At 43.5% G+C, this 27305-nt stretch overlaps 1 protein-coding gene across 1 annotated transcript in view; it reads left to right on the forward strand.

Moving 5' to 3' along the window:
* NSUN5 (NOP2/Sun RNA methyltransferase 5) overlaps positions 1–27305 on the forward strand; it is a 787401-nt gene that overhangs the window by 510873 nt on the left and 249223 nt on the right. Inside the window, exon 6 of the mRNA XM_044054112.1 lies at positions 17317–17432. Within this exon, the coding sequence (XP_043910047.1) occupies positions 17317–17432 (116 nt within the window). The remainder of the gene's footprint in view (positions 1–17316; positions 17433–27305) is intronic.

The following is a 27305-nucleotide window of genomic DNA, read 5'->3' on the forward strand; positions in this document are numbered from 1 at the left end:
TGACATACTTATAGCTTCCCTAAAGTCATCCACCAGGAGGATTTACGCCAGCAAGTGGAAGCGTTTTTCCTTCTGGGCAGGAGCTAGAAATATAGATACTTTTACTGCCCCTATCCAATCAATCAGTCTTAGACTTCCTAGCCAAATTGTTTCACTCAGGGTCTTCTTTCTTCACCATCAGAGTACAGTTAGCGGCTATTTCGAACTTTCATGCAGGCTTTTCGGACTCCAGTATCATGTCCCATAAGCTTTGTAAAACCTTTCTTAAAGGTATCTTTTTGCTTAAGCCCCTAATCAGGGACTCCCCGCCGCAGTGGGACTTAAATTTGTTCTAACCTCCTTGATTCTTCCCCCCTTTGAACCTGCGGCTTCCTGCTCTCTGAAATTGCTATCTTGGAAAACTCTTTTTCTGGTCGCCATAACATCTGCGAGAAGAGTATCAGAACTTCAGGCCCTTTGCATTCGTCCACCTTATCTAGTTTTCCATAAAGACAGAGTGTCCCTCAGGACTAATCCTTCCTTTTACCGAAGGTTTCTTCTGAAGCGAACCTAAACCAGACTATTGATCTTCCAGTTTTCTTCCCCAACTACTCCAACAGAGTGGAACAAAAACTGCATTTTCTGGACGTTCATAGTCAACTCCGTTACTATTTGGATAGAACCAAGCAAGCTAGGAAATCTGAGCAGGTCTTCCTATCTTATGCAGCAGGCAAGAAAGGCCTTCCAGTTTCCAAAGTAACCCTTTCTAGATGGCTGGCATCTGTGATCACTTTCATCTATCAGCTCAGACGCCAAAAGCTACCGTCAAGGCCCAGGGCTCACTCAACCAGAGCATTAGCCACCTCAATAGCTTTTCAGGCTAGATTACTAATAGATTCCATTTGTGTGGCAGCCACTTGGGCCTCTCCTCATACCTTTATCTCTCATTACAAATTAGACATGGCCTCCTGAAGCCAGGCTAATTTTGGTTCCACTGTTCTCAAGAGTCTGTTCCGATGAGCCACCCAGGGTGAAGGTGCTAGGGACGTGGTCCCATCCAGCAAGAATGAAGGTGAGATTGACAACTTAACATTGAGAAGTTATGTACCTACCTTAACGTTCCATGTTAGTTGTCTTCTTCTCGCCTTCTTTCTTGCGTCCCAACCCCCATCCCCCTAGCCTGGACAGACCTAGGATCCTTGGGGATCTTCTTCTTGCCTCAGTTTGCCCCCTAGGCTATCCCTTCTGGTAGCTATAGGTCTAGGTGACTTTCGAGTGAGGTTTCCTCTCCTCCTTTTGTTGGAGAGCAGAACTGCTATGGTTTCAGCTATCAAACGAGATCTGGGTAGTTAGCGCCTAGCATTGTAGGATATAGGGTAGCCTCGAGCCGGTATAAATAGCTCTCGAGCTTTAGTATAGGCCAAGTCGGAGCCGAGGGTTGGCTCCGAACCCATCCAGCAAGAAAGAAGGCGAGAAGAAGACAACTAACATGGAACGTTATGGTAGGTACATAACTTCTCATTTACTGGCTTTGTCTTCTGAGTTTCTGTTTTCACACTGGGAGAGCTGAAATTGAGCTGCTAATTAGTGGGCAGTCATCTTGGAAAATACCCAGTTACTTCATGTCTTGCCTTCCACAAGGACCTGACTGAGTAGCCTGCCCTCACCCACACACTCACTTGTGAGCAAGATTAGTAGTTTGGAGCCTCTTAATTTCTTTGTCACTTCCTGCAAGTTCCCTTTCTACTAATCACACACCAGTCACCTGGGCTGTTGTCCGTTCTTTTACCCTCTACAGCACAGAGCTGACAGTGTTACTCAAGTATGTATTCAGTTAAGTATTATAATGTGACCACTTAGCTATGTAGAGATTTTGGTGCTGTACTCCTGATAATACAGGCTTGACTAGCATCCTGGATGCTAAAGGAGCCATCCAAAGTGGGTTGAAAATGATCTGCTAAGGTCAGCTTATTCAGCATTGAGACATTCAGTTGAAGTTCTGTAGTGGGAGCACCACGTAAGGCAAGGCCCAGTGATACGTTTCCATGCACAAGGGCTCAGGAACATGTGTCTGGCCAAGAATTACATCCATGTTTACCTAGTATTGTGAATGCGGATAAGCACAGTTTTCAGTGGCAATGTGTATAGTTAGCATTGCACTGCAGTTGCCAGCTGTTAGGAGCTGGGGGAACAAAGTCAAGCAGTTAGGAACATTGTAAACACTTCTAACTTCCTTGTAGATAAAAATTGGTAACTTTCGATATGAGAAGTAGAAAGAAATGCATGGGAAATGGCTCAGTATTTGGAGGTGGTTTAAGACCCCCAAGATTTATATTATATGATCATAGGCGATTACTAGGCTATCGACCTGGAAGTCATTTTTAAGCCTAGGCATTTCAACCCAATGTAATACTGTAGAAGTATTAGTTATTACCCAAGATTGCATTTAGTGATGACTGCCCATGTCCAGGAAGGTTGTGGGCATTATCCCCAGTGAGAATTTATGGTGCCCCATCCACTCATCTAGGTTCCTCTTGAACAATGTCATAGAGGTGCTCTGCTTCACATGAATTTGTAGCCTGTTCCAAAGATGTGGCAGTTACTTTGAGATGAATCTGTCCCTCCAGCATGTCCTATTTAAGTCGCAGCCCATATTTAAGTCCCTGGAATGGGTATTCTAGACCCATTTCATTTATGGATAGGTAGTAAGTTCATTAGGTTTGGGTTGCCTCTGTAGGCCAGGCATAAGTCTCCCCTAATAAGTCTATATGATACAGAGTATAGTGACAGGGACTTTAGTCGGCACATGTAAGGCACATCTTGAAGGCCCTTTATCTTCTTTGTTGGAAACTTCTGAGGTCTCTCTAATTGCTGCAGGTGCTTAGTACAGTACAGAATGGGGCGTTATACTCAATTATGGGCTGGATAAGTGCAGAGTATAGAGGGGTTATAACTTTTGCTCTTAAGGCGATGCCTTTACTAATCAAGTGAGCTATGTGGAAAGGTTTCCTTACAATGGTAGACACATGGTAGGCAAAGTTAAAGTTGCGGTCAACCTGTGGGTCCCTATTAAATTACCGAATGTTTCAAAATTCGAAGGTCATATGGTCGACACCATATGATCGAACTTTGAAAAGTTTGAAGATGAAAGGCAATGGCTCCATACGTGTAGAATGGGAAAAATTCTCTTTTCTGCACTGAAGTGCAGTCTCGGAGTTGGTATATTTAAGTAGGGGGGTGGGGGGGTGCAGGAGGGCTTGCTCCGAGCGTTAAGATGTTTTTTTTTTTTTTTACTTTTTTATTATGTATTCGAGGTTTCAAGATTCGCTCACATGTTGTAGAACATATGAGGTTCACAATTTTGAAGCTTCGAATATATAATACAGACCCTCAACCTGTGAGCCCAGGTCCCTTAGCATTTCATGGGTACTTAGGTATTGTATTTGATTTGATAGTGTGAAGGGACATTTGTGCCACAGGGAATGATGATACATTTCTCTGCATTCAGTTTGAGACCATGACTAATACACCAGTCATTGGTTTATGTGAGAACCTCTTGAGGTATACTGACATCATTTGGGGATTCAGTGATTGCACCTAGTTTGCAGTCGTCTACAGACTTGGTCAGCCACAACCCTTTAGTTTTGATCTGAACTTCTGTGAAGTATATACCATACAGTAGGTGGCTCAGCACTGACCCTTGTGGCACCCCACTGGTAACAAGTGTGCTGGTTGATGTGAAGTCACCCGGTTTGATAGTGTCCGTCTGGTTTGTGAGCCAGTTGGTAACCCATCTTGCAACGAAGGGGTTTACATTCAGTTTGCTAAGTTTATTGGTAATGCCTGAATGCAGGATTGTTTCAGAAGCCTTTGCCAAGTCTCAAGGTATGCTCTTTGCACAGATTTGCCCTCATCAATGACCTTGGTCACACTTTCAAAGAAATCCATCAGATTTAGCAGGCAGGATCTGCTCTTCTAGAAGCCGAAGTGGGTAGGATCCAGGGTTTGGAGCTCACCTATGTCTTTATCTATGAAGTCCATAATAATACGTTCCTTGGCCTTACAGATGAGGATGGTTAGGCTTATGGGTCTGTAATTCCCTGGGTCTGTTGCTAGGCCACCTTTGTGGGGGTGAATAACTGCAATTATTCTCCATTCAGCAGGAACAAAGCCTGTGGTTAGGCTATGATTGAAAAGGGTACTTAGTGGTGATGTTTTGGCGTGTTTAGAAGACAGCCTGAGATGTCATCTGGTCCCATCAAAGCCGTGTTCTTTGCCTTGGACAGGGCTTTGAGGACCTGTTCTTCAAATACTGTATGTAAGGTGGGGGGGGGGGGTGGTTGGGGGAAGGTTTGTTGTAAGTTAGGAGAGGGTAAGTGAGTGAAATTTTAGCCAAACCTATCCACTAGCAGGTTCGCTATCTCTGTGGGGTCAGTGTGTGTGTGTGATACTGTTGACCACCAGTTATGCACATGCTTGTGTCCTACCATTTAGGTTATGTACGTAGCTGTAAAAGGCCTTATAGTTATCCTTGGCGGTACTTGCTAGATGTTCTTTGTGTTTCACTGTTGCAGTCATCACTTCTGGGTTATCCCTGCTGGGTAGCCCTCGGCCGGCCCAAATACCAGAGTAAAGGATTTTCCTCCTGCATCGGCTGTCTAGGTACAGAGACTGACATCAGGTCGTCAGGGCTATAGAGAGAGAAAGCCGACGTCATTACATCAGTCTTTCTTGCCGTGGTACCCAAAGCAGTTTCGTGAGTGCGTTGGTCGGCCTTTGCCAGAGTGAGGGACAAACCATCTAAAGCTAAGTACCCCGTTGGTGAACCTTTTCTTGCTTTTATCCTATACTCCTTCCTCCACCCTTTTTCTCAGCTTTGGGAATCCTTTCACAAGTGATGACTGCAGCAGTGAAACACGAAAAACATAGTACAGTTGTGTACACTTAGCGTAAATGTAGATGTTCTAATGTATTCGCTGTTTGCAGTCCTGTTTCCCTTTCGCCTTCCCCCTTTAATTCCTCCTCCTTAAGGGCTCATACCTATTGGGGGCAAGAAAAACTGATGTAATGATGTCCGCTGTTTCTTTTTATAGCCCTGATGACCTGACGTCAGCCTCTATACCTAGACAGTCGACGGAGGAGGGAAATCCTTTACTCTGGTATTTCGGGCTGGCCGTGGGCTACCCAGCAGGGATAACCCACAAGTGATGACTGCAACAGTGAATACACTCTAACATCTACATTTATGGTAAGTATACAGAACTGTACTGTTTCTCCCAAAGGAGCTCTTTGAGGATTTTACAAGTTTTATTTGCCTGTTGAGGCTGAGGAGGGGGCTTTTCCATTGTTGGTTCCTTGTCCTTGTTTTCTTCGACAGCAACGTTTTGTGTTTATTGTAGAGTTTGTTCATGCTGGAAGTCCACCATGTCAGCTTGATTTTATTTTGGGCTCTGCCTTTGATTCTGTGTGGTCCAGCTGAGTTTGTGCTTATGCAAGTGATTGTACAGGGCATTAGTGTAAGCTTCAGTGTAGTTACCACTTTCAGCTTGGGGTGGGGTTTGGAATACATTTATACCTTTACCTAGGAGGGTATAGTTTGCCTTAGTGAAGTAGTGAAGTTTTTTAGTCTCATTTCACCCTTTGAGAGTTCTGGTGTTAGTGTCCATTTGAAGGTGACAGATTTGTGGTCAGTTTTAACTAATGAGGGTCCAACAGTTGCAGCAGTGCACCTGTTTGACATGTTGGTGAGGACCAGATCTAGAATGTTTATTCTTGTCAGGGTGTGGACAGTTTGCTCCAGGGCATTTGAATTCACAAAGTCAAGAAGGTTTTGTGCTAGCGAGTTTGGGCTACAGTAGGTTTCCCAGCTGATGGTGGGATAATTGAAATCCCCCATAACTAGTGTGTTCTGTAAAATTTGGATAGTCTTCATATTGGTTAAGTAGGCTTCATGGGTGTTGTGACCCTTGGAGGGGGATCTATAACTGGCTAGGACTTGAATAGGGGTCTTACCCACTGTAACCTGGACTGGAGTAAACTCCAAGTTGTCCAGTCTAACTAGATGGGAGGTGAATTTATCTTTAATATAGTTTGAAACATCACTTCCTTTGGTTTTCACACGTTCATTGTGCAGTCTAAAGGTGTAGAAGGCATTGTGGCCATACAGGGCCGTGGTACTCTCTGAGGCCTTAAACCAGGATGTTCGTGTTTCACTGTTGCAGTCATTACTTTTGGGTTATCCTGCTGGCAGGCTACCCGCAGTCGGCCTGAATTCCAAAGTCTTGGTCTGGCGTCGGTTGCTGTCGCCTCTTCCCTGACGTCAGTGTGCCAGGGGTATAAAAGATGCAGAAGACGCCATTTTCTTCAGTATTTCTTGCCGCGTGGTGCCTGAAGCAAAAGCAGTTCGCAAGTGCCGGTTGGCCGACTCCTGAGATTTTCAAAATCGAATTTCAGATCCGAAGTCTTCAATACAGCTAAGTACCCTATTGGGGAAACTTTTTTCTTGCTCGAGACCGATGTCAGAAAAAGTTAACAATTGTATTTCTTGTGGGAAGCAAATACCTCATAAGGATTTTCATTCTTACTGTATTCCTTGCCTAGGCCCTGATCACGACGTTGCTAGCTGTCGGTTTTGTGCTAGATTTAACCAACGCACTATTAAGCATCTGTATGATTTTGCCTTTTATTACTTTGGCCGAAGGTTTAATTATATAATGCCGTCGGAACAGCCGACGACCGGAGTTTATAAAAAACACAAGGAAAAGGACAGGCATCCGAGGTCCAAACCCGACAACGAGGCCTCCGCTAGGCCAGTCGCCGGTTCTTAGTGAGGCGCTTTCACAGCCCCTGATGCCCGCTACCTCAGAGCCACAGGCCACTTCCGACTCCCACGTGGAGCCGACTAGGCCTCTGGATACTCAAGGTATTGAACTCTCGGAAAATATTCCCTCAGATGGGTCTGGAGCCGCGGAGCAGGGATCAGCTTCTGAGGGTGTTTTCAGACCTACACAATTATATGTCAAGCCAACATCAGCTCTAAAGACAAAGAAACAAGTACAGCATTCTCCTGGACAGACTTCCATGCCTAAGAAGCAAATGCTTAAGATGGCCGAACACCTAATTACTTTGATCAGGGGTTCCCATCCCCCTCCTGTTAAGAGGCCTAGGCAAGAGACAGAATATGACTCTTCTGATCTGGTTTCAATTTCCTTTGATTCCTCTTCTGAACAGGGATACTCTTTTCCTCCCTATGAGAATTCTGATGCTGAATAAATCTATTCCTTCAGCCTCTCCTGAGGATTATTCTTTTGGGGAAACCCTGCATACCATGAGGGAGCATTTTCACTGGGAGAGCCAAGATTACTCAGAATCTAAGAAAAGGCTCAGAGACTTTTTTTTACTACCTCAGCACAGACCTCTTGCTATTCCACCTGTTTTAGACATTGTAGATGTGTTTTCAGAGTCTGGCCTGTCTCCTGACTCTCTACCCCCTGCACCTGCTAAGCCAGACAGATACTACAGGGTTCCAGACTCTCATAAATGTCTATATAAGAACCCTGCTGCTGACCCAGAAACTATTTCTCAGGGTCCCAAAGGGGTCAAGGCTTCCACTGCAAAAAACCCTGTCCCCTCTGATATGGATTCTAGGGCACTGGACAGATGGGGGGGGGAGTTTGCACTTGCTACCTTGGCTGTAAGGGCTTTAAATTGCCAGTTTCATATGTTTAAATATCAGCAATACTTAATGTCACTGCTTAAACAGAAAATGTTGACAAATTCTGAATGTTCTGCTAACAAGGAAATGCAGGATTTATTGCATGCAGCTGAACAAGTGGGAAAGCATACTTTGCAATGTGGTTTTGATTCACTGGAGGCCTCTTGCAGGGCCGCTATTACGGGTTCAGTCATTAGAAGGCATGCTTGGTTAAGGGAACAGAATCTGCCTGATCATGTTAAAGCAAAATTATTGGATGCTCCATTACAGCATGATACTTTGTTTGGTGTTAAGGCAGAAGAGGTGTTGAAGAAAATGGAGGATAAAGCAAAATCCATGCAGACAGTTAAGGATTTCTTACAGGTACAGCCACCCACATTTAGCAGGAACTGGCCTACAAAGAATTGGTCCTTTCCAGTGTTTGACAGGCCACAAAGAAGCAGATACAGACGCCCCAGAGGCAGATCCCAACCTCAAGGCTCATACAGGCCTAAGCAATGGGGTGCTTCTACCTCCAAAAGCAGAGAAGACAAATCACAACCTTGCAGAAAACAGTCCCAATGACTTTCCTCTGCCAGAACCAAGCACTTATCTTTTGGCAGCCTCCTTAGGGAGAAAACTAGCACTTTTTTCAAAAAATTGGCACATGATTACCAAGGACAAATGGGTCTTGAACATAGTGTCTCAGGGCTACAGGTTCCACTTTTACACCCTGCCAAGGGCAAAAGGTATGCCAGACCTGCCACACAATCAATGGGCAGAGGCACAAAAGCAAGTTTCATCCCTCATGGACATGAGGGCCATTCAACGGGTACCCCAACAAGAGCAGCGACAAGGATTTTACTCTAGACTTTTCTTGGTGCCCAGAAATGACAAAGCCTGGAGACCAATACTGGACCTGTCTATTCTAAACACATTTCTGGATGTTCCAAAATTCAAAACGTTGACTCTGCAGCAGCTACTGCCCATGCTGGGCAAGAAAGCTTGGCTCGTAACTTTGGACCTAAAAGAAGCATACCTGCATGTCCCAATCAGACAATCTTGCAGAAGATACCTCGGATTTATAGCTGGCTCAATGCACTACCAATTCTCTGCACTGCCCTTTGGCTTATCTACTGTGCCTAGGGTCTTCACAAAGTGCCTGGCACCAGTAATTGCATTTTGCAGAGAAAGAGGAATTCAAATATATCCTTACTTGGACGACTGCCTTATTCAAGCAGAGAACAAAAGACATTCTACTAAAGCATCTGGCGTTTGTAAAAAGATTACTAATTTGCCTAGGGTACACCGTAAACGAAAAGAAATCAAAACTAGTACCCTCTCAAGAGATAATATTTCTGGGTGCAAGCTTAAATACAACTGCCCAGATGGTTTATCTCACGCCAGACAAACAAAGGCAACTGACTTTTTACTTCAGATTGTTGGCAACAAATACCCAGTTATCTGCAAGAAAACTTCTGCAGGCTTTGGGCTTCATGGCATCCTGCATTCTGCTAATTCCATATGCCAGACTGCATATGAGGAAACTACAATGGTATCTAAAAAGTGTTTGGACTCAACATTGCCACAGCCTGGAAACAATAATTACCCTCATTCCTGCCTGCAACAGGAGTTTCGATGGTGGGCACAGGCCTGTCACCACAACAAGGGACAGCCATTCACTTTACCCACAGCCAGCCAGACACTAACAACGGATGCATCAGATTATGCCTGGGGGCTCACATGGCAGGAAAATGTATTCGGGGCACATGGCCCGCAAGCCAGATGCATCTTCATATCAATCAAAAAGAGATGCTAGCTGTTCAGAATTCCCCGACAGCCTTCAAGGATCTACTTCATCTAAGACAGCTACTGATAAAGACGGACAATACTACAGTCATGTGGTACATAAACAAGCAGGGAGGCACACATTCCTACCCCCTCTGCAGACAAGCCATGACTTTGTGGGGCACAGCATTGACATATCAAGTTCACCTGCAAGCACAATTCCTGCCAGGAAAAATAAATACTCTGGCAGACGAACTAAGCCAAAACCTCATGGATCCCCACGAGTGGAAACTGGACCCACAAGTCTTCAGCATGATAACAAGGAAATGGGGATGCCCTGACATAGATCTGTTTGCCTCCCCTCACAACTGCCAACTACGGAGATTCTGCACAAGGATTTATCACAAGCAAGCATGGAAAGTGGATGCCCTATCCTTCAGCTGGAAAAACCTAACAGTATATGCCTTTCCTCCACTGCCTCTCCTCCCCAAGGTACTCCTAAAGGTCAGACAAGAGAAGCCAAAAATGATAATGATTGCCCCAGACTGGCTACGCCAGCACTGGTACCCAATCCTAAAGAACTTGTCTCAAGGTCCAGCCTGAACATTGCCCCAAACTTCTCACTTACTGACCCAACAAAACAATCAGATCCTGCACAGCCAACTCAGGACCTTAAATCTGGCAGCATGGCGGATAATGTAGTCATTCAGAACACTCCTCTTTCCAAAGCTGTAATGGATGTTATCTTGAAGTCCAGGAGGCCCAGTACCAGAAAATCTTATGCAGAAAAATGGAAGAGATTCTGTGCTTGGAACCAGGCACAAGGTATTGACACATTTGTACCAAATATTCCTCAAATTTTACAATACTTAACTGAGATGCTGGACAAAGGCCTATCCTTTTCATCAATTAAGATTCATGCCTCTGCCATTTCAGCCCATTACAATATGGAACCGCCCATCTTTTCTCATCATTTAATAAGGCAGTACCTCCGAGGGGCCAAAAATATAAGACCCCCAAGGAGAGCAACAGTACCTGCATGGGCCCTCAATTATGTCTTGGAAAAACTCACACTGCCTCCTTTTGAGCCAGCCTCAACAGCTGATATAAAATTCTTATCCTGGAAAACAGCTCTGCTCCTAGCAATAACCTCCGCAAGACTAGTCTCGAGTTACAGGCACTCATGGCTGTGGAACCTTTTATCATTTTCCATCCTGACAGGGTTTCTCTAAGGACGAACCCTACATTTATGCCTAAGTTGGTGTCCAGTGTGGCCCTTAACCAAACCATTCAGTTGCCTACCTTTTATCCAAACCCACAGAACAAGGGTGAGAGACTTCTGCATTCTTTGGACATACACAGACAGCTACGCTTCTACTTGGACAGAACTAAAGCTTTCAGAAAGACTGAGCAACTTTTAGTGGCATATGCTGCAGGATCATAAGGAAAGTCCATCTCAAAACAGACCATCTCAAAACAGACCATCTCAAAACAGACCATCTCAAAACAGACCATCTCAAAACAGACCATCTCAAAATGGATAGGCCATTGCATTCACTTCTGCTACTCACAGCATGGCAAATTAGTGCCTAAGGGCATTAGGCCACATTACAAGAGCAGCATCCACTTTAGCAGCCTTCCTCAGAGGAGTACCAACCAAAGACATCTTAGAGGCTGCAACTTGGAGTTCAGTGCACACATTTACAAAGCACTACCACTTACCTCTCTACTCTAAATCCAGAGCAGGCTTTGCCACTGCAGTTTTGCAGTGCCTCATAGCCTCTCCTAATCGTATATAGCCCAGCCACCCATCCTCAGCTTTAGGATTCAACCCAAGAGTAATGACTGCAACAGTGAAACACTATGAACATAGTACAGTTGTGTACCTACCTTAAATGTAGATGTTCGAGTGTATTCACTGTTGCAGTCCAGGTTACCCTCCCACCATCCCCCTTTTCATTTGCTGGATCTTATCTGTCCTTCTCTATTCTATACAACCTATGTGGTGTATTTGCTTGTAGATGAAGGAAATGTTTACTTTAGTACATGCAAGGTTATTGACATAATCTATTTAGCCTACCCTTTTGGGGGCACCTGACATCTGGGGGCAAGAAAAACTGAAGAAAATGCCATCGGCTGCATCTTTTATACCCCTGGCACACTGTCAGGGAAGAGGCGACAAAAAACGACGCCGGACCAAGACTTTGGAATTCAGGCCGACTGTGGGTAGCCTGCCAGCAGGATAACCCGAGAGTAATGACTGCAACAATGAATACACTCGAACATCTACATTTATGGTAGGTACACAACTGTACTTTTCTGTGACTGCACAGACATCTGCATCTTCTAGTGATAGAAGATCTTCCAGGCAGTGCAGTTGTTTGGTTTAAGCTCCTAGCATTTAACAGCATGACTCTTATTTTCTTCTGTTTGGTTAATTTCTGTCTGTAATTTTTTCAAGACCTTGCCTAAAAAAAAGCACTATGGAGGAGGCAAGAGCCTTTGCCAGCAGCTAAAAGCCGAGGGGTGCCAGGTGCAAGCCGTCTATGGCAAAGCAGCAAGGTTTGTCAACCATGGCTTCCCAGGCAGACAGGAACTGGAACCCCTTGGAATGACACCAAAAACTATGCCAGTTATTGAAATTAATCATTTTCTGTTTATACTGGGGCATCATTCTAGGTGAGGATAGTATGCTGCTCAAGGCTAGGGACATACCTGCCTGGGACACACACTCTGAGAGCTTGACCATGTCTGTCTTCATATAGTTCAGCGAGGTACGTGTCAGATCATTCAGACCAACATGAACTGTGACAGAGCCATAACGATACTTATTGCTGAGAGACCTGAGTGCATGCTTGATTTGGTGAATCCTGGCACCAGACAGGTAGCTGACTGACTTTCACCTTGTCCAGCCTGGTGAGTGGGACATCGTATGTCTCACTATTGAGTCTTAAATAACAAGAAAACTTGTTTTTTGAGTGTTACGCCTTGTGGGCGTGGTGTTTGAGGCACTGGTGTTGGTATGTGTCATGGGTGTTGTGGAGACTGTGTCACCTGTAGCATACTTGTGTTTTGGAAGTCTCTGATGTTTCAGTAAGTTTTTCTACAGAACCTACTTGTATGTGGATTTATGTGTTTGAGTATTGGTACTATGTGAATATGTAGTGGTGAGTGAGTTGACAACATTCTCCGTGTTACTGTTTTGAGTGAGAGAGACCATGGATTCTAGATTCTTGGTGTATATACATCTCTGTCTGTACTAGATTGTGTTAGTCGATGGTTGTATGTGTACATGAGGCAGTTGCTGCATTACCTGAAGAGACCCAAGTCAACAAGGTTGGCAGGAGAGACAAGGGTAGTCCAGCTGTCTATAATGCTAGGTTGAGGACTGTTCTCACTAGGGGTGGCTTTTTCAAAAACAATTAAGGAGAAGCTTGGTGAATGGATATTTTTGCCTGGATTTTAAGGGAGAATTTGTTTAATTTAACTGTCCAGCTTTGGCGCACAATTGCGTGACACGCAAACAAGCAGAAACTTGCTCAGATGCAAGGCTTAAAGACAAGAAGCTAAAACTTGAAAACAAAACTCTTTATTTGTCATTTGTTAACTGGGTTAGTCCAACTGAGCCAGTGGTCCATTTTCAGTGGAGACCCGAGGAGAAAAGCTCCACAGTGATAAGACAAGACAATTTGTAAAAACATTTCAAAAGTGTAGATATACATTACAAGAAAAATCAAATTTTATACAGGCAAAAGAAAAAAATAGAAGCTAGACAAGTGTACTGTAGTAATTTCAAGTAGCCTTACAAATAATTGTACACAGTTGTTGATTACAGATTAATAATAGCTTGATATTTTGAAATCAGGTGTATGTAGGTGAGAGACAAGAGTAGATTGGCCTTGCAGTGCAATCGGACTACAAAACAAGAGCAGAGAGTCTTAAGTTAAAAGGAAGTTGATGAATGACAGCTTTGGTAGCAATGTGATGAATATCAGAGGAGGTGTGGGGGGAGGCAGATGGTATTATGTAGTATTGTGGCAATGGCAGTTGGTATTTAGGAGGAAATTTTTGAGTTCGGATTTAAAGAGATTTGTACTAGTAATGGTTTGGATGTTAAGGGGAAGCTTGTTCCATGCCTGGGATATATTGTATTTATAAAGGAGTTTTTATTAGGTTTGTAGGTGTCTAGCAAGTGCTGGTCTGAGCTGTAGAGAGTACGGTTGGGAGTATGGAGGGATATAAGTGAGGAGAGAGGGACAAGGACAGTGGTTTGGAGAGTAGAGAGTTTGAGAGTTGCAGCTGGGAAAGAAGCAGGAGTTGGGGGAAATCTAGCCAGTGAAGTTATTTTAGAGCAAGGCAGTGATGTAATTTTTAGGTCGTTTTCTGGCTAATCTTGCAACACTGTAATAGGTATGCTGGAGTTTAGTTAAGAGGGTGTGTTGCAGATGTGTAAAGATAAGAGCGGCATATAGTAGACAAGGAAGGAGAAAAGCCTAAGCTAGAGTTTTAGAGTCTGGCTCAGTATCTCTTATGTTTGTAAAGTAAGCCGAGTTTGTGATTTGTCTTTTTGATAGTGTTTTATATGGGTATCACATTTCAGTTGGTCATCGATGATTTTGCCGAGGGGCTTTGTATGTGGGTCTGCTTGAATGGTGGTGTTATCAAGAGAGGAAATGGTGAAGGTTGTCTTGTGGTGAGAAGGCGATTTTGGAAGAAAGAGTAGACGTTTTGTTTTCTTGGGGTTAATTATTAGTTGGTTATCAGTTAACCAGTTTCTATGGACCAGAAACTGTTTTTAGGGATAGAGAGGTGGTTAGAAATGTCAGAACAGGTGATGAGAGTGGAATAGTCTGCATATTGTACCAGGGTGGATGTTGCACAGGAAGTATGTAATTGGTTGGTAAAAATGTTAGAGTAGAGGGCCAAGAATAGAGCCTTGAGGGGACCCCTGTATGAATGGGTAAGTAAAGGGAGCAAGAGGACTGCCATCTTTCTGATTGTTTATTAATGTGATAGCTAGAGGACCATTTAGTAGTAGAGGAGGATATTTTGAGATCAGATAGTTTATGAAGAAGTTTGGAATGAGACGGTTTTGAAATTTTTGAGAAGTCAGAGACTAAATGAGTAGATTCTTCTCTCTGGTGTTTGTGACAGTCTCAGTAAAGGACAGAAGGGCAGTGGATGTTCTGTGGTGGGCTCTGAAACCATGTTCGGAATTTTTTTTTTCTATTAGATGGTGTAGTAATTGTTTATGTATGCATTTTTCAAGGAGTTTAGATAGTGGAGAGAGGATTGCAATGGTTCTATAGTCGGATGATTCATTGCTATTATCTCCTTTATGTAAGGGAATGGTGTAAAAGGATTTCCATATGTCTGGGACAGTGGATTCTTGTATGGATCTGTTAATCAGGATGGAAATAGGGTAGGCTATTGAGTGAGCAGCTAATTTAAGAAAGAGGGTAGGGAGACTGTCAGAGGAGGGAGAGCATGGTTTTAATTTAAGCAGGAGAGATTTTACGTAAGAAGGTGGGATAGGGTTAAGCTTAAAAGAGGTGTTAGTAGTGGAACTGGGGGCAGTATGTGTTAGATGATGGTTCTGACCATTTTGGGTTAGTTTGTACGAAGTAAGAGTTAAGAAGAGTGGCAGTTCCAAGGTGAGTTTTGTCAGGCTAGGGGGTGGGGTGGTAGGGTTGCCTGGGTGCAGGATTTTATTAATAGAGTGCCAGAATTGTTTGAGTTACAGTTGTGAGTATGTTGGGCATTGGAATAGAATTTCGTCTTATCCATGTTAGTGTTTTTTTGTAAGGTTACAGAGTTTCTTGTATTTTTGGTTTAGGGAAGAGGATTTTGTTTTAATCCATTGTTTCCAGGTGCTATCTTTTTTTCATAAGTGAGAGGGTGTCTTTTGAGAACCAAGGGATGTGGGTCGTTTTAATTCTAACTTTTGTAAGAGGTGCCAGAGAGTCAAGGATGGCAAGGAAGTATGATTGAAATGTAAGACTGAGTCATTTAGGGAAGTGTATTTCAGAATGGACCAGTTTATGGAGTTGAGCTTGTTGTTGAAGGTATTATTAAAAGAGGAGAGGTTGCGATGTTCTCTATAGAGATGGAACTTGGGTTTCTGAATAGTGTGTGTGTGTACTCTGGTAGAGAGGTGGTTGCTTAGGGAGTCTGGTATGGAGGTAGGGTTCTGATAGAGGTTGGGGCAGATGTTAAAATCCAGTGCAGGGTTGAGCTGCTGTTATTTTTGTTGAAGCGAGTGGGTGTAGTAAGTAGTTGGTGAAAGCTATGAAGGTTAATGTTGAGAGAAGGGCTGGTTGTAGATAGTTTTTTGCCAGTCAGTGTTGACGTCAACTAATAGGATGGTTTCATAAGGAATATAGTGACATCCATGAGAGGATAGATTCAAGGATGGGAATATTGTTTCCTGGTGGGATATAGATAGCAGCAATGGCAAATTTCTTTGGGGAGGGTTTAGGTGACAGTTTGCTCTAAGTAGTTCTGATGAGTGGAAATTTTGATAGCTTATTGGTTGGGGGGATAGATTAAGGTGGTCAGAGTAGAGAGTGGGGGTGGTTTTGAGAGGCAGTGGTAGTGGCATCAAGATTTGAATTTTGGTTTAAGGGATATGGGTGTAAGTGTAAAGACTTTGTACTTGTAAAGTTAAACAAGATATTGAGAGAGAGCGAGAGAGAGAGCGTGATGGAGCAGGAGGGTTCCTTTGGTTGTATAGAAAGTGTAGTGGCTGTCGGAGGTTGAATATAATAGAGCTGGGTTTGATAGGAAGTTGGCATGTGAGTTAGAGAAGTAAAGTGGGTATGGTGTAGAGTAACCCATGGTATAAGATATAGTTTTGAGATGTAGCATTAGACTGATTTGAGATTGAGTAAAGGGGTACTTATTCCAAGCCTAAGACCAGCTTCCCTTTACTAGTCAGATCCCAATCAACACAATTCTCTCAAAAAAGTGCAGATAGGCCCCTTCCAATCCAAGATGGCTTGGAAAATGTGCTCAGAGCAAACAAACTACTACAAAACAGTTCCAGAACAGCAGGCCTGGATCTGGACTATGCAACAACTACTTGCTACCCTAGATTCAGCGGGAAACACTAGATAATGTTTAACGCATCAGAAAAATTGCAGAGAGAGACTGAAAAAAAATGTTTAAAACCACAGAAAATCAGCAGGAGGCTCTAAAGAATTATGTTAACACTTAACAGCTCAGTTAATCAAGTACTGCTTGGTGGGAAAACCAGAGCAGACAAAACAGCTTTAAAACAGTGAAAAAAATACCAGTAAATTCTTAACAGTGGAAACAACAAAAACGCTTGCTAAACCTTGAAAACAGCAATAAAATTTGATTTTACAGGCACAGTGCAGCAGGCACTTGTAGTACAACAGTGTAGTTCAGTACACAGTACGTGGATATAATATAAAAGTAGGTGGCAAGCAAAAAAGTGCAATAAATAGTATAAATAAGCAAGAAAACAGGCAACTTGTGTTTCTTTTTTGTTTGTGTTTTTGGAAGCTGAGAAGCCTCTAGTCATCTGGTGGTTAGTAAAATAATTGCTTGTAAGAGATTTTTTTCAGTAAGTATTTACATGTATTTACTATAAATCTAATAAGGCTGTTATTTGATTGCAACCCAGTTTCCCCACTGCCTCTTGAAAATATGGGATAAGCAGCTGTAATGTATTTTAAGCACAACAGCCATTATTCAAGTTGCATAATTGTCAGATTACTTTTATGGGTTGTTGTGGTAGTCTTACTCATGCTAATAAATGGAATTTATCATTTATAAGTATAACCCATGTACTGTGCAGTTAGTTTCATTTTTTCATTTTGTGTTTTTCGTAGGCCAGCTGCCTACCTGCTTATCTTCTCAGCCCACCAGTAGGATCCCATGTCATTGATGCCTGTGCAGCTCCTGGCAACAAGACCAGTCACTTAGCTGCAATACTGAAGAACAAAGGGTATGTGGAATTTTCTGAAAGGAGGTGATAAACCCTACAGTAGTTTGTAATGTACAGAAACATCATGTTATCTTTTGTCCAGTATGATACTTGGTATATTTGTGTGGAGTGCTTCTTGTTGTACATTAAATGGTTTAGTAAAACCATGTTCTTTTCAAAGCATTTCATGTGAGAAGAACAGTCCTGATTTTTTGTGTTTGTGATAAATCTCTGAACTTTTTTGCTTTGTAATATTACTATTCACATTTTTGCAGTGTTTTTAGAGCTGTCAGTGTTCATATCTTGGCTGGCACATGTGTGTAACATTTAAGTTGCAGAATGAGTGAATAAACTGGTCTTTGTTACACTGATCAGACTTCCCAACACATAACTTAGCTGACCTCACATATCGTCCCAGGAGACTGCATCAAAGCAAAATAAAGAAAAGCTTGGGTGAAAAAGGTTTTGCTTTGAATTGTGCTATCCCACACCCTCTTACTTCAAAATCTCATACCTCTGAAGACACACCAGTTCAGAGAACAAGGAAATGCATTTGATTCCTTTTTGTGTAAGTTGTGACTTTGAAAGTAGTATGAGCAGCAATATAAGGGTTGTCTATATCAGGGTGTACAAGAGGGCACAATCCCTCTGTTGGAAAGTCATTTACTTACTGTACTGTATCCCACAGTGGTGTACTGGGTAACTGGTAAGACAGTCTGTGGTAGACACTGCATGGTGTACTATGGTTCAGTAAACCCGAATAACCAGAGAGTTAATGTTTTTTATGTCATCTAACTATACAGTCCATACGTTACAGACTGGATGACCCAAGTAATGCTGATGGAAATGTCATTCTTGCTCACATGGGGATATACTGGAACTGATGATTATAGTTTTTGAAAGCAGGTCAGATTTTGTTTTACACTTAGGATTTCTTTTCACAAAGACGTTTTCAAAGTGGAAACCATTCCAGAATGTTTTTCAAAGAGTACAGATGTGAATGGCAATGATAGCCCATGGAGCAGTTTAATAATCGCCTTTCCGTGAAAGGCTTCAAAGAATTTTGAGAAAGTCTTTATGTCCTGCTGACTGTCACAGGCTAAGTTTTGTGGAAGGTTAATTTGGGTTGATTATGGAAACTTTTCCATTTATGGATAATTGCAGTAAAATAGTGTGTGAAAGAGAGGTGCAGAAGAGAGTTAAGGCAGGGTGTAGTGGGTGGAGAAGAGTATCAGGAGTGATTTGTGACAGACGAGTACCAGTAAGAGTGAAAGGGAAGGTCTACAAGAGGGTAGTGAGACCAGCTATGTTATATGGGTTGGAGATAGTGGCAATGACAAAAAGACAAGAGTCAGAGCTGGATGTGGCATAGTTAAAGATGTTAAGATTTGCACTGGGTATGAAGAGGGTAGACAGGATTAGGAATAAGTGTATTAGAGGGTCAGCCCAGGTTGGATGGTTTGGAGACAAAGCCAGAAAGGCGAGATTGCGTTTGTTTGGACATGTGCTGTGTATATTGGGAAAAGGATGCTAAGGATGAAGCTGCCAGGTAAGAGGAAAAGAGGAAGGCCTAAGATAAGGTTTATGGATGTGGTGAGAGAGGACATGTAGGTGGGTGGTGTGACAGAGCAAGATGCAGGGGACAGGAAGAAATGGAAAAAGATAATCTGCTGTGGTGACCCCCTAAATGGAACAGCCAAAAGAAAAAGTAGTAAAATAGCTGCTTGATCCTCTGTTGTTCATTTTCATCCAATTCAACATGTAGGTTATCAGATCCAGTCGGATCTAACCTTGGCATCTTTTGCCAGAGTATTGGATCTAAGAGCCCCGACTCTTCCCCTACCTACAGTTTTGTCATCCTGATTTAACTCAGATCTCATTTGCCACCTGTTTAACCAGACGTGTCCTCCTAGAGCTCCAGTGCATTCACAATAAGTGAAATCTGTTTTTTGGGAAATCTTTGTCCTCTTTTTTTTATCACTTTATTATTGAGTGGTTGTTAGTTTAAAATGGTGTTAGGAGTAGAAGTGGATAGGTTTTTAGGTAGCTCTTTTGGGTTTTTCTGAGTGTTAGAAATTTCTAGTAGGATTTATATTTACTTAATAGTTTAGGGTAAATGATTGTTGATATATAGTGTGTCCTTTTCAGTGTGATTCTTGATGTATATATGTATGTATGTATCATTTTTTTCCATAATTGCTTACAGTATTCAATGTGAGGTGTGTTGTAATTTTTTTTTTTGTGTGATTATGTAGATGTCCTTCAAGGATGCATCTGCAGTCCTAACATATGGGTTGTCCTGCCTCAGGCAGCCCTTCGGTCGGCCGGATTCCAAAGTCTGGGTCTGGCTTCGGCTGATGTCGCACTTCACCCGACGTCATAGCTGCTGTTTATTGGGTATAAAGGCATCAGCCGACGCCATTTTCCTCAGTCTTTCTTGCCGCGCGGTGCCCGAAGCAGAAGCTGTTTGCAAGTGCCGGTCGGTCAGATCCAGAGATTTCTACTACCGAAGACTTCTAAAAAGCTAAGTACCCCGTTGGGGACTCTTTCTTGCCTCAGCCGATGTCAGACAAAGTAAATAATTGTTTAACTTGTGGGAAACAAATACCTCATAAGGATTTCCACTCTTACTGCCTTCCTTGCTTAGGCCCAGACCACGACGTATCAGCTTGTCTAGCCTGTGCTTCCTTCAACCGACGGACACTTAGACGTCGGTCGGAGTTTGCAGAGGAGTTTTTTGGTCCCGCTTTTGCATACAAAATGCCGTCGGAGACTCCGACTTCTCAATTGGCTAAAAAGCGCAAGGAAAAGGACCGACATTCGCAGCCCGCGGTTTCGGCTGAAACCACGGTTAGGCCAACCGCAAATGTCTCGGTTTCGGCTGAAACCGAGCCCCCGGTTCTTCCTTCGGCCGAAAGCATGCTTCCGATAGCCGAGACCTCACAGAGCATGGCTGAATCTGCTACTGAATTTACTGCTACAGAAGCAGGCACCCAGGATTTATCAGACACTATTCCTTTAGACATAACTACCCCTGCACGTGGGGCTGCTAGACCCCCTGCTTCCATGTCTATCAAGGCTTTTGCCAGGGCTAAGGCAGCTAAATCTTCTAAGGCCTTGCCTGCCAAAACTCCTTCACATAGGCCTACTTCTAGTTCCCAAATACTCAGCCTGGCTGAGGATCTCATTTCTTTGATCAGAGGATCCCAACCTCACCCAGACAGGGCCTCTCAGCCCCCTCCAGACAAGAGGCCTAGGACTGAACCACCGGAACCTGTCTCTACAGATTATTCATCGGATGACTCAGACCTTTCAGACCCTCACAAAGGCCCATATTCTCCTTATGAGGATTCTGATGCAGAAGACTCCATTCCTTCTGCTTCTCCTCCTGAAGAATTTTCCTTTGGGGAAACCTTGCATGCTATGAGGGAACACTTCCAATGGCAGGGCCAGGATTTTTCAGATTCAAGGAAAAGGCTAAGGACCTTTTTACACTTACCACAGCATAGGCCTTTAGCCATTCCGCCAGTACTAACAGTTGTTGATGATGCATATAATGATGCCTGCACTGCTCCTGATTCTCTTCCTCCGGCCCCTGCCAAGCCAGATAGATATTACAGGGTCCCGGACACACACTACCATTTGTATAAGGCTCCTGTTGCAGACCCTGAAACCATTTCACAGGGCCCTAAAGGTGTGGCAGCTGCCTCTGCCAAAAACCCTCTTCCCTCTGAAAGGGAATCTAGAGCATTAGAGAGATGGGGTAAAAAGGTTTATACTTCTGCTACTCTTTCGGCCAGGGCCTTGAACTGTCAATTTCACATGATTCAGTACCAGGAATTTTTGTTAGACCAGCTAAATAAAAAACTATCTTCTCCTGAACCTTTAGACCGCAAGTCCCTTCAGGATTTGGTACATAACTCTCAGCAGGTCAATAACCATTTCTTAAAATGTGGCTATGATGCACTGGAGGCTTCCTTTAGATCAGCTGTGACTGGAACAGTGATTCGAAGGCATGCCTGGTTAAAAGAACAATCCTTACCAGACCATGTTAAGTCAAAACTCCTAGATGCTCCCATGGAGAAACAAAGTTTGTTTGGCTCCCCTGCACAGGAGGTTCTAAAAAAGGTGGAAGAAAAAGCAAAATCTGTCCAAACAGTCAAGGATTTCTTACAGGTCCAACCTCCGAGGTTTAGCAGAAATTGGCCTTCGAAGAATTGGTCCTTTCCAGACAACTCCAGAGCGCAGAGAGGCAGAAGTAGGCGCCCAAGAGGCAGAGCTCAATCTAGGGGTGCCTACAGGGGCGTCAGTGGCAACCTACCAACCAGAGAAGTACTGCCACGGAATCAACTACAACCACTTCCACAGGGCAGACACAATGACTTGGCTCTAGTTCCGCCTACCAGGGAACAACTGGAAGCACCCTTGGGCGGAAAACTAGCCTTATTCTCCGACAACTGGCATTACATTACAGGAGACAAATGGACTTTACAAACAATAGACAAGGGCTACAGGTTTCACTTCCATACTCTACCAAAAAAGAGAGGAATGCCAAACCTACCACCAAGCCAAAAAACAGACGCTCTAAGACAAATCAACAACTTACTAAGAATGAGAGCTATAGAAGAGGTGCCGCCTATGGAACAAGGCCAAGGATTTTACTCCAGGCTTTTCCTTGTACCAAGAAAAGAAAATCAATGGAGACATATTCTAGATTTGTCCGCACTGAACACATACCTCATTGTTCCAAAATTCAAAATGCTGACCCTCCAGCAACTTCTTCCCATGCTGGGCAAGGAGTCTTGGCTGGTGACTCTAGATCTCAAGGAGGCATACCTGCACGTCCCTATACGACCAGATTGCAGAAGACACCTCAGATTTCTTGCAGGATCAGAGCATTATCAATTCTCAGCATTGCCTTTTGGCTTATCTACTGCGCCCAGAGTATTCACGAAATGCCTGGCATCAGTAATTGCTCATTGCAGACTTCAGGGAATTCAGATTTACCCATACCTGGACGACTGCCTAATACAAGCGGACAACAAGGCAAAGTTAACAAAAGATTTGAAAAATGTCATACAACTGTTGCAAGCCTTGGGATACACAGTCAACATGCAAAAGTCAAGACTAGTACCATCCCAAAGGATAACATTCTTGGGTGCAGAATTAGACACATCAACTCAGATGGCTTTTCTCACAGAAGAAAAACAAAAACAACTACCAGTCTACTTCATGACATTAACAACACAAGCTCGGCTTACTGCAAGGAAAGTCCTGCAAGCCCTGGGCTACATGGCATCCTGCATAATATTGGTTCCGCATGCCAGGCTGCATATGAGAAAGCTACAATGGTATCTAAGGAATGTATGGTCTCAACACAAGCACAGTCTAGAAGCCCAGATTCCAATAATTCCATGCCTGAAGCAAGAATTCCTGTGGTGGGCTCAGGCCTGTCAGTTGAACAGAGGCTTGCCTTTCCACAAACCACATCCAAGCCAGACCATCAACACGGACACCTCAGACCTAGGATGGGGGCACACATGGTGGACAAGTGTATACAAGGCCTATGGACCCAAGACCAGCTGAATCTACACATAAATCTAAAGGAGATGCTGGCAGTGAAACATGCGATCCAGGCATTCAGACCACTCCTTCAACAGGGTCATCTGCTGATAAGGACGGACAATACCACAGTCATGTGGTACATCAACAAACAGGGAGGTACACATTCATATCCTCTATGCCGGATGGCAATGGACCTGTGGAATGTGGCCCTGACCCTCAACATTCAACTTCAGGCCAGATTTGTACCAGGAAAAGAAAATTCTCTAGCAGACACCTTAAGCAGAACTACCACGGATGCTCACGAATGGATGCTGCATCCAGATATCTTCGAAGCCATAACAAAGAAATGGGGATTACCACAGACAGACCTGTTTGCCTCCCCACACAATCACCAATTGAAGAAATTCTGCACAAGAGCATACCACCCACTTGCTTGGAGGGTGGACTCCCTTTCCTTCAGCTGGAAAAACCGGACAGCATATGCATTTCCACCTCTTCCCTTGATGTACAAAGTTCTACTGAAGATCAGAGAGGATCAGCCAAGGGTAATTCTGATAGCTCCAGACTGGCCGAGGCAACATTGGTACCCGCTACTGAGAAGCATGTCTCGGACACACGCATGGCATCTACCTCTATTTCCCTTACTACTAACACAGGACAACTACAAGATCCTACATCCAAACTTGAAAACACTGCAGCTAGCTGCTTGGAATATTGCATAAAACAAAACAACCCAGGTTTATCTCAGAGGGTTAAGGACATTATCCTGGAGGCATGCAGACCCTCCACAAGGAAGACTTATTCAGCCAAGTGGAAAAGATACCTCATTTGGAGTGCAGCAAAGGGAGAAAATGTCTCATTGGCAAACATAGCACACATCCTGGAATGTTTAGCAGAGCTGTTCCACAATGGCCTGTCCTCCATTAAGATTCATGCATCAGCAATTTCAGCAGAATACAACATGGATCCTCCTGTTTTCTCTCATCCTCTACTCGGGCAGTTCTTGAGAGGAATCAAAAATGTAAAGCCTCCAAGGAAACCACCTTTACCTACATGGGATCTCAACTTTGTGCTGGAAAAGTTAACACTTCCCCCTTTTGAACCAGCAGCAACAGCAGAATTACAATTCTTGTCTTGGAAAACTGCTTTCCTGCTAGCAATTACTTCAGCAAGAAGGGTATCTGAGTTACAGGCATTAATGGCAGTACAACCCTTCCTTATATTCCATCAGGACAGAGTCTCTCTGAGAACTAACCCTACTTTTATGCCAAAAGTGGTCTCCGGAGTATCATTGAACCAAGCGATTCATTTACCTACATTCTTCCCCAACCCACAGAACAGGGGGGAAAGACTGCTACATACCTTGGATGTGCACAGACAATTACGCTACTATCTGGACAGAACTAAGACTAGCAGAAAAACTGACCAGCTTCTGGTAGCATATGCAACAGGAATGCAAGGAAAAGCAATTTCAAAGCAGACAATCTCAAAATGGATAGGAAATTGCATTCGATTTTGCTACTCTTTTCATGGAAAGACAACTCCTGCTAATATCAGACCTCATTCCACAAGAGCTACAGCCACCACTACAGCTTTCCTACGAGGAGTGGCTACCAAAGACATTTTAGAAGCTGCTACTTGGAGCTCCGTGCATACATTTGCCAAGCATTACAATCTTCCCTTATACTCTAGATCGAGCAGGTTTTGCAACTGCTGTTTTGCAAGGGATCTTAACTACACCATCTTTATCTTAGTGCCTCCTCCCCTAGTTTGGCTATGGTATTCTACCCATATGCTAGGACTGCAGATGCATCCTTGAAGGACATAGTACAGTTTTGTACCTACCATAAATGTAGATGTCCAACAGCTATGCATCTGCAGCCAGGATTACCCACCCTCCTTCCCTCTGTGGTATTCCTAGGGTATTTACCCCTCTTTTAGCTAGCTGGGGGAATCTATTATGGTGTATTTGTTTGTATATATGTATGTATGTATATATATATATATATATATATATATATATATATATATATATATATTTTTTTATATATTGTTTGCTCTCTACTGTTTGGAATTATTTGCATTTATCCAAATTTAGCCTTACTAGAGGGCACCTGGCATCTGGGGCAAGAAACACTGAGGAAAATGGCGTCGGCTGATGCCTTTATACCCAATAAACAGCAGCTATGATGTCAGGTGAAGTGCGACATCAGCCGAAGCCAGACCCAGACTTTGGAATCCGGCCGACCGAAGGGCTGCCTGAGGCAGGACAACCCATATGTTAGGACTGCAGATGCATACCTATCGGACATCTACATTTATGGTAGGTACAAAACTGTACTTTCTAATGACTGACAAGTCCACTGGTTTCAAGAGGTGCACACAGGGTACCCCCTCACGATCCCCATTCCCTCTGTGCTTACTGTCCAGGTCCCTCTCATCTGCAGGATAATTATAACATCTGTGCTTTTGATACCAGAGCACTTCAAGGTAGAAGAGAGAAACTTATACCTAAAGGTTTACTTCCCCCTTAGACAGGGTTCAGAATGTCCTGTGAGGCCAAAGTACCTCCCACTTCTCCAGCTGTGGATAAGGAGAGAGAGAGAGAAAAATCCAAAGAGAAACACACAGACAAACAGCATGAGAAGAGAGAAAAAAAAAAAAGAGTAGAAAAAAATCAAATAAAAGATTGCCAAATCCCACCGTTCTTCTGGGTCCGCCCCTAAGTTGTCAAGACAGTTGAATCCATAAAGATACCATCAAGAACATAACCATGAAAAACGCTGAAAACAAAAACTGTATTAAGCATTTATTGCACGTTCTGGTACCTCGGCCATTCGCCTTCAGTGGAACAATTTATTGCAAAAACAGCACCTCCTTATATATGACATATTCAGTCAATTATTAAGTCAGTTAAGACAATTCATCAACACATTATGACCATTATCTACTTCTTAAAGTGCAAACACACAGTGCATGATATATACAAATAATATAAAAGGGGAAAAAACATAATCTCAAAAACATTGCAAACCTTATTTCATTTTATATTATGATAATTCTTAAAATATGTACTACAATGTATATAATAAACACAGAGTGTTTCATGGTTATGTTCTTGATGGTGTCTTTATGAATTAGTGTTTGGAGGTGTGTATGTCAAAGCAGTTGAATTCACCTGCAGCTGGAGTCCAGACTCCCTCCTTGAAAACCTATCTTTTCTTTGGGTCCAGTCAGGCCCAGATGTTGTTTGATTCTTCACCAAAAGCTACCATTGAGACCAATTTCTGTGGCTTCTTCGAGATCTGGTACATCCACCCGAAATATGACTGAGTTGGATGCCAACAGTATTATAAAGAAATTCCTGCGGACACGTTCAAATGGTGGTCCTTCCCAGCACCATCCCCAAGGAGAGGTCCAGGAAGGGGTTCCTTCAACACTGTCCTACCTTTCTGACATAGCTGTCTTTCCAAAGCCAATAGTTATTGATCGGAGCTCTTCCATAACACCACAGTCTGATCTGATAGCCCTGGAGACTTTGGCTTCCACATCATCCCTTACTCTGTCAACACTGATGTTTTCGGTTCAAGGAGAGCCCCAGAGCCAGAACATCAGGGTCAGAGCTACAACACTGGAGTAGACTCAGAAGCTTTCAGACCTTTCCTCCCCCTGAGTGATTCGGCTGTAGACAGCTCTGCACCGAAGTCCTCCTCAGAGTTGACCCCTTTTGGAGTCTGGAAGCCTACCAAGTCCACTAACGGGGGTAGTTTCTCCTCCGCTCCATTGGCTGAATTGGCTTTCGAGGCCATGGAAGTGGGCCAAGGAGATTGATGCATGTACTAAATTCAGGTGCATCCCGATTCCCAATGGAAGACTCCTCTTTCCTGTCATTCACTCAACAAGGACAGCCCCCCTCCCCGCAAGGACTTCTCCTTTGGGGATATTCTGGAATTGATGAAGCAAAAGGGGGATGGTCTGCATAAACTCGTTATGATGAGTCCAAGTTCCTTGAAGCTTTTGAGTCTCACCCATTGACATCCTGGGTGATCCCACCTCCTGACCCCTAAATAGATCGTATTGCTCAGAAATCTTGGTAGGAGCCTGATGTGGCAGAACCTGGACCTTTTCCCAAAAAAAAAAAAAAAGGGCCAAAATTGTTGTTGCCCCAAAAGGCAGAAAACACTGTTCAGAGGGGCCCCTAAAGATTCCATGGTGGTAGCAGCAGCCACAAAGAAGGAATTATCTGAAGAAAGTTCCTTTATCCACCCCCCCCCCCCCAACAGGAAGTCAGGGGGTCGGACAGACTAGGGAAGTGGACATGTGCATCAG

Source organism: Protopterus annectens, chromosome 13.part0 (genome assembly GCF_019279795.1).
Source record: "Protopterus annectens isolate FY-2018-M chromosome 13.part0, PAN1.0, whole genome shotgun sequence".
Taxonomy (NCBI): Eukaryota; Metazoa; Chordata; order Ceratodontiformes; family Protopteridae; genus Protopterus; species Protopterus annectens.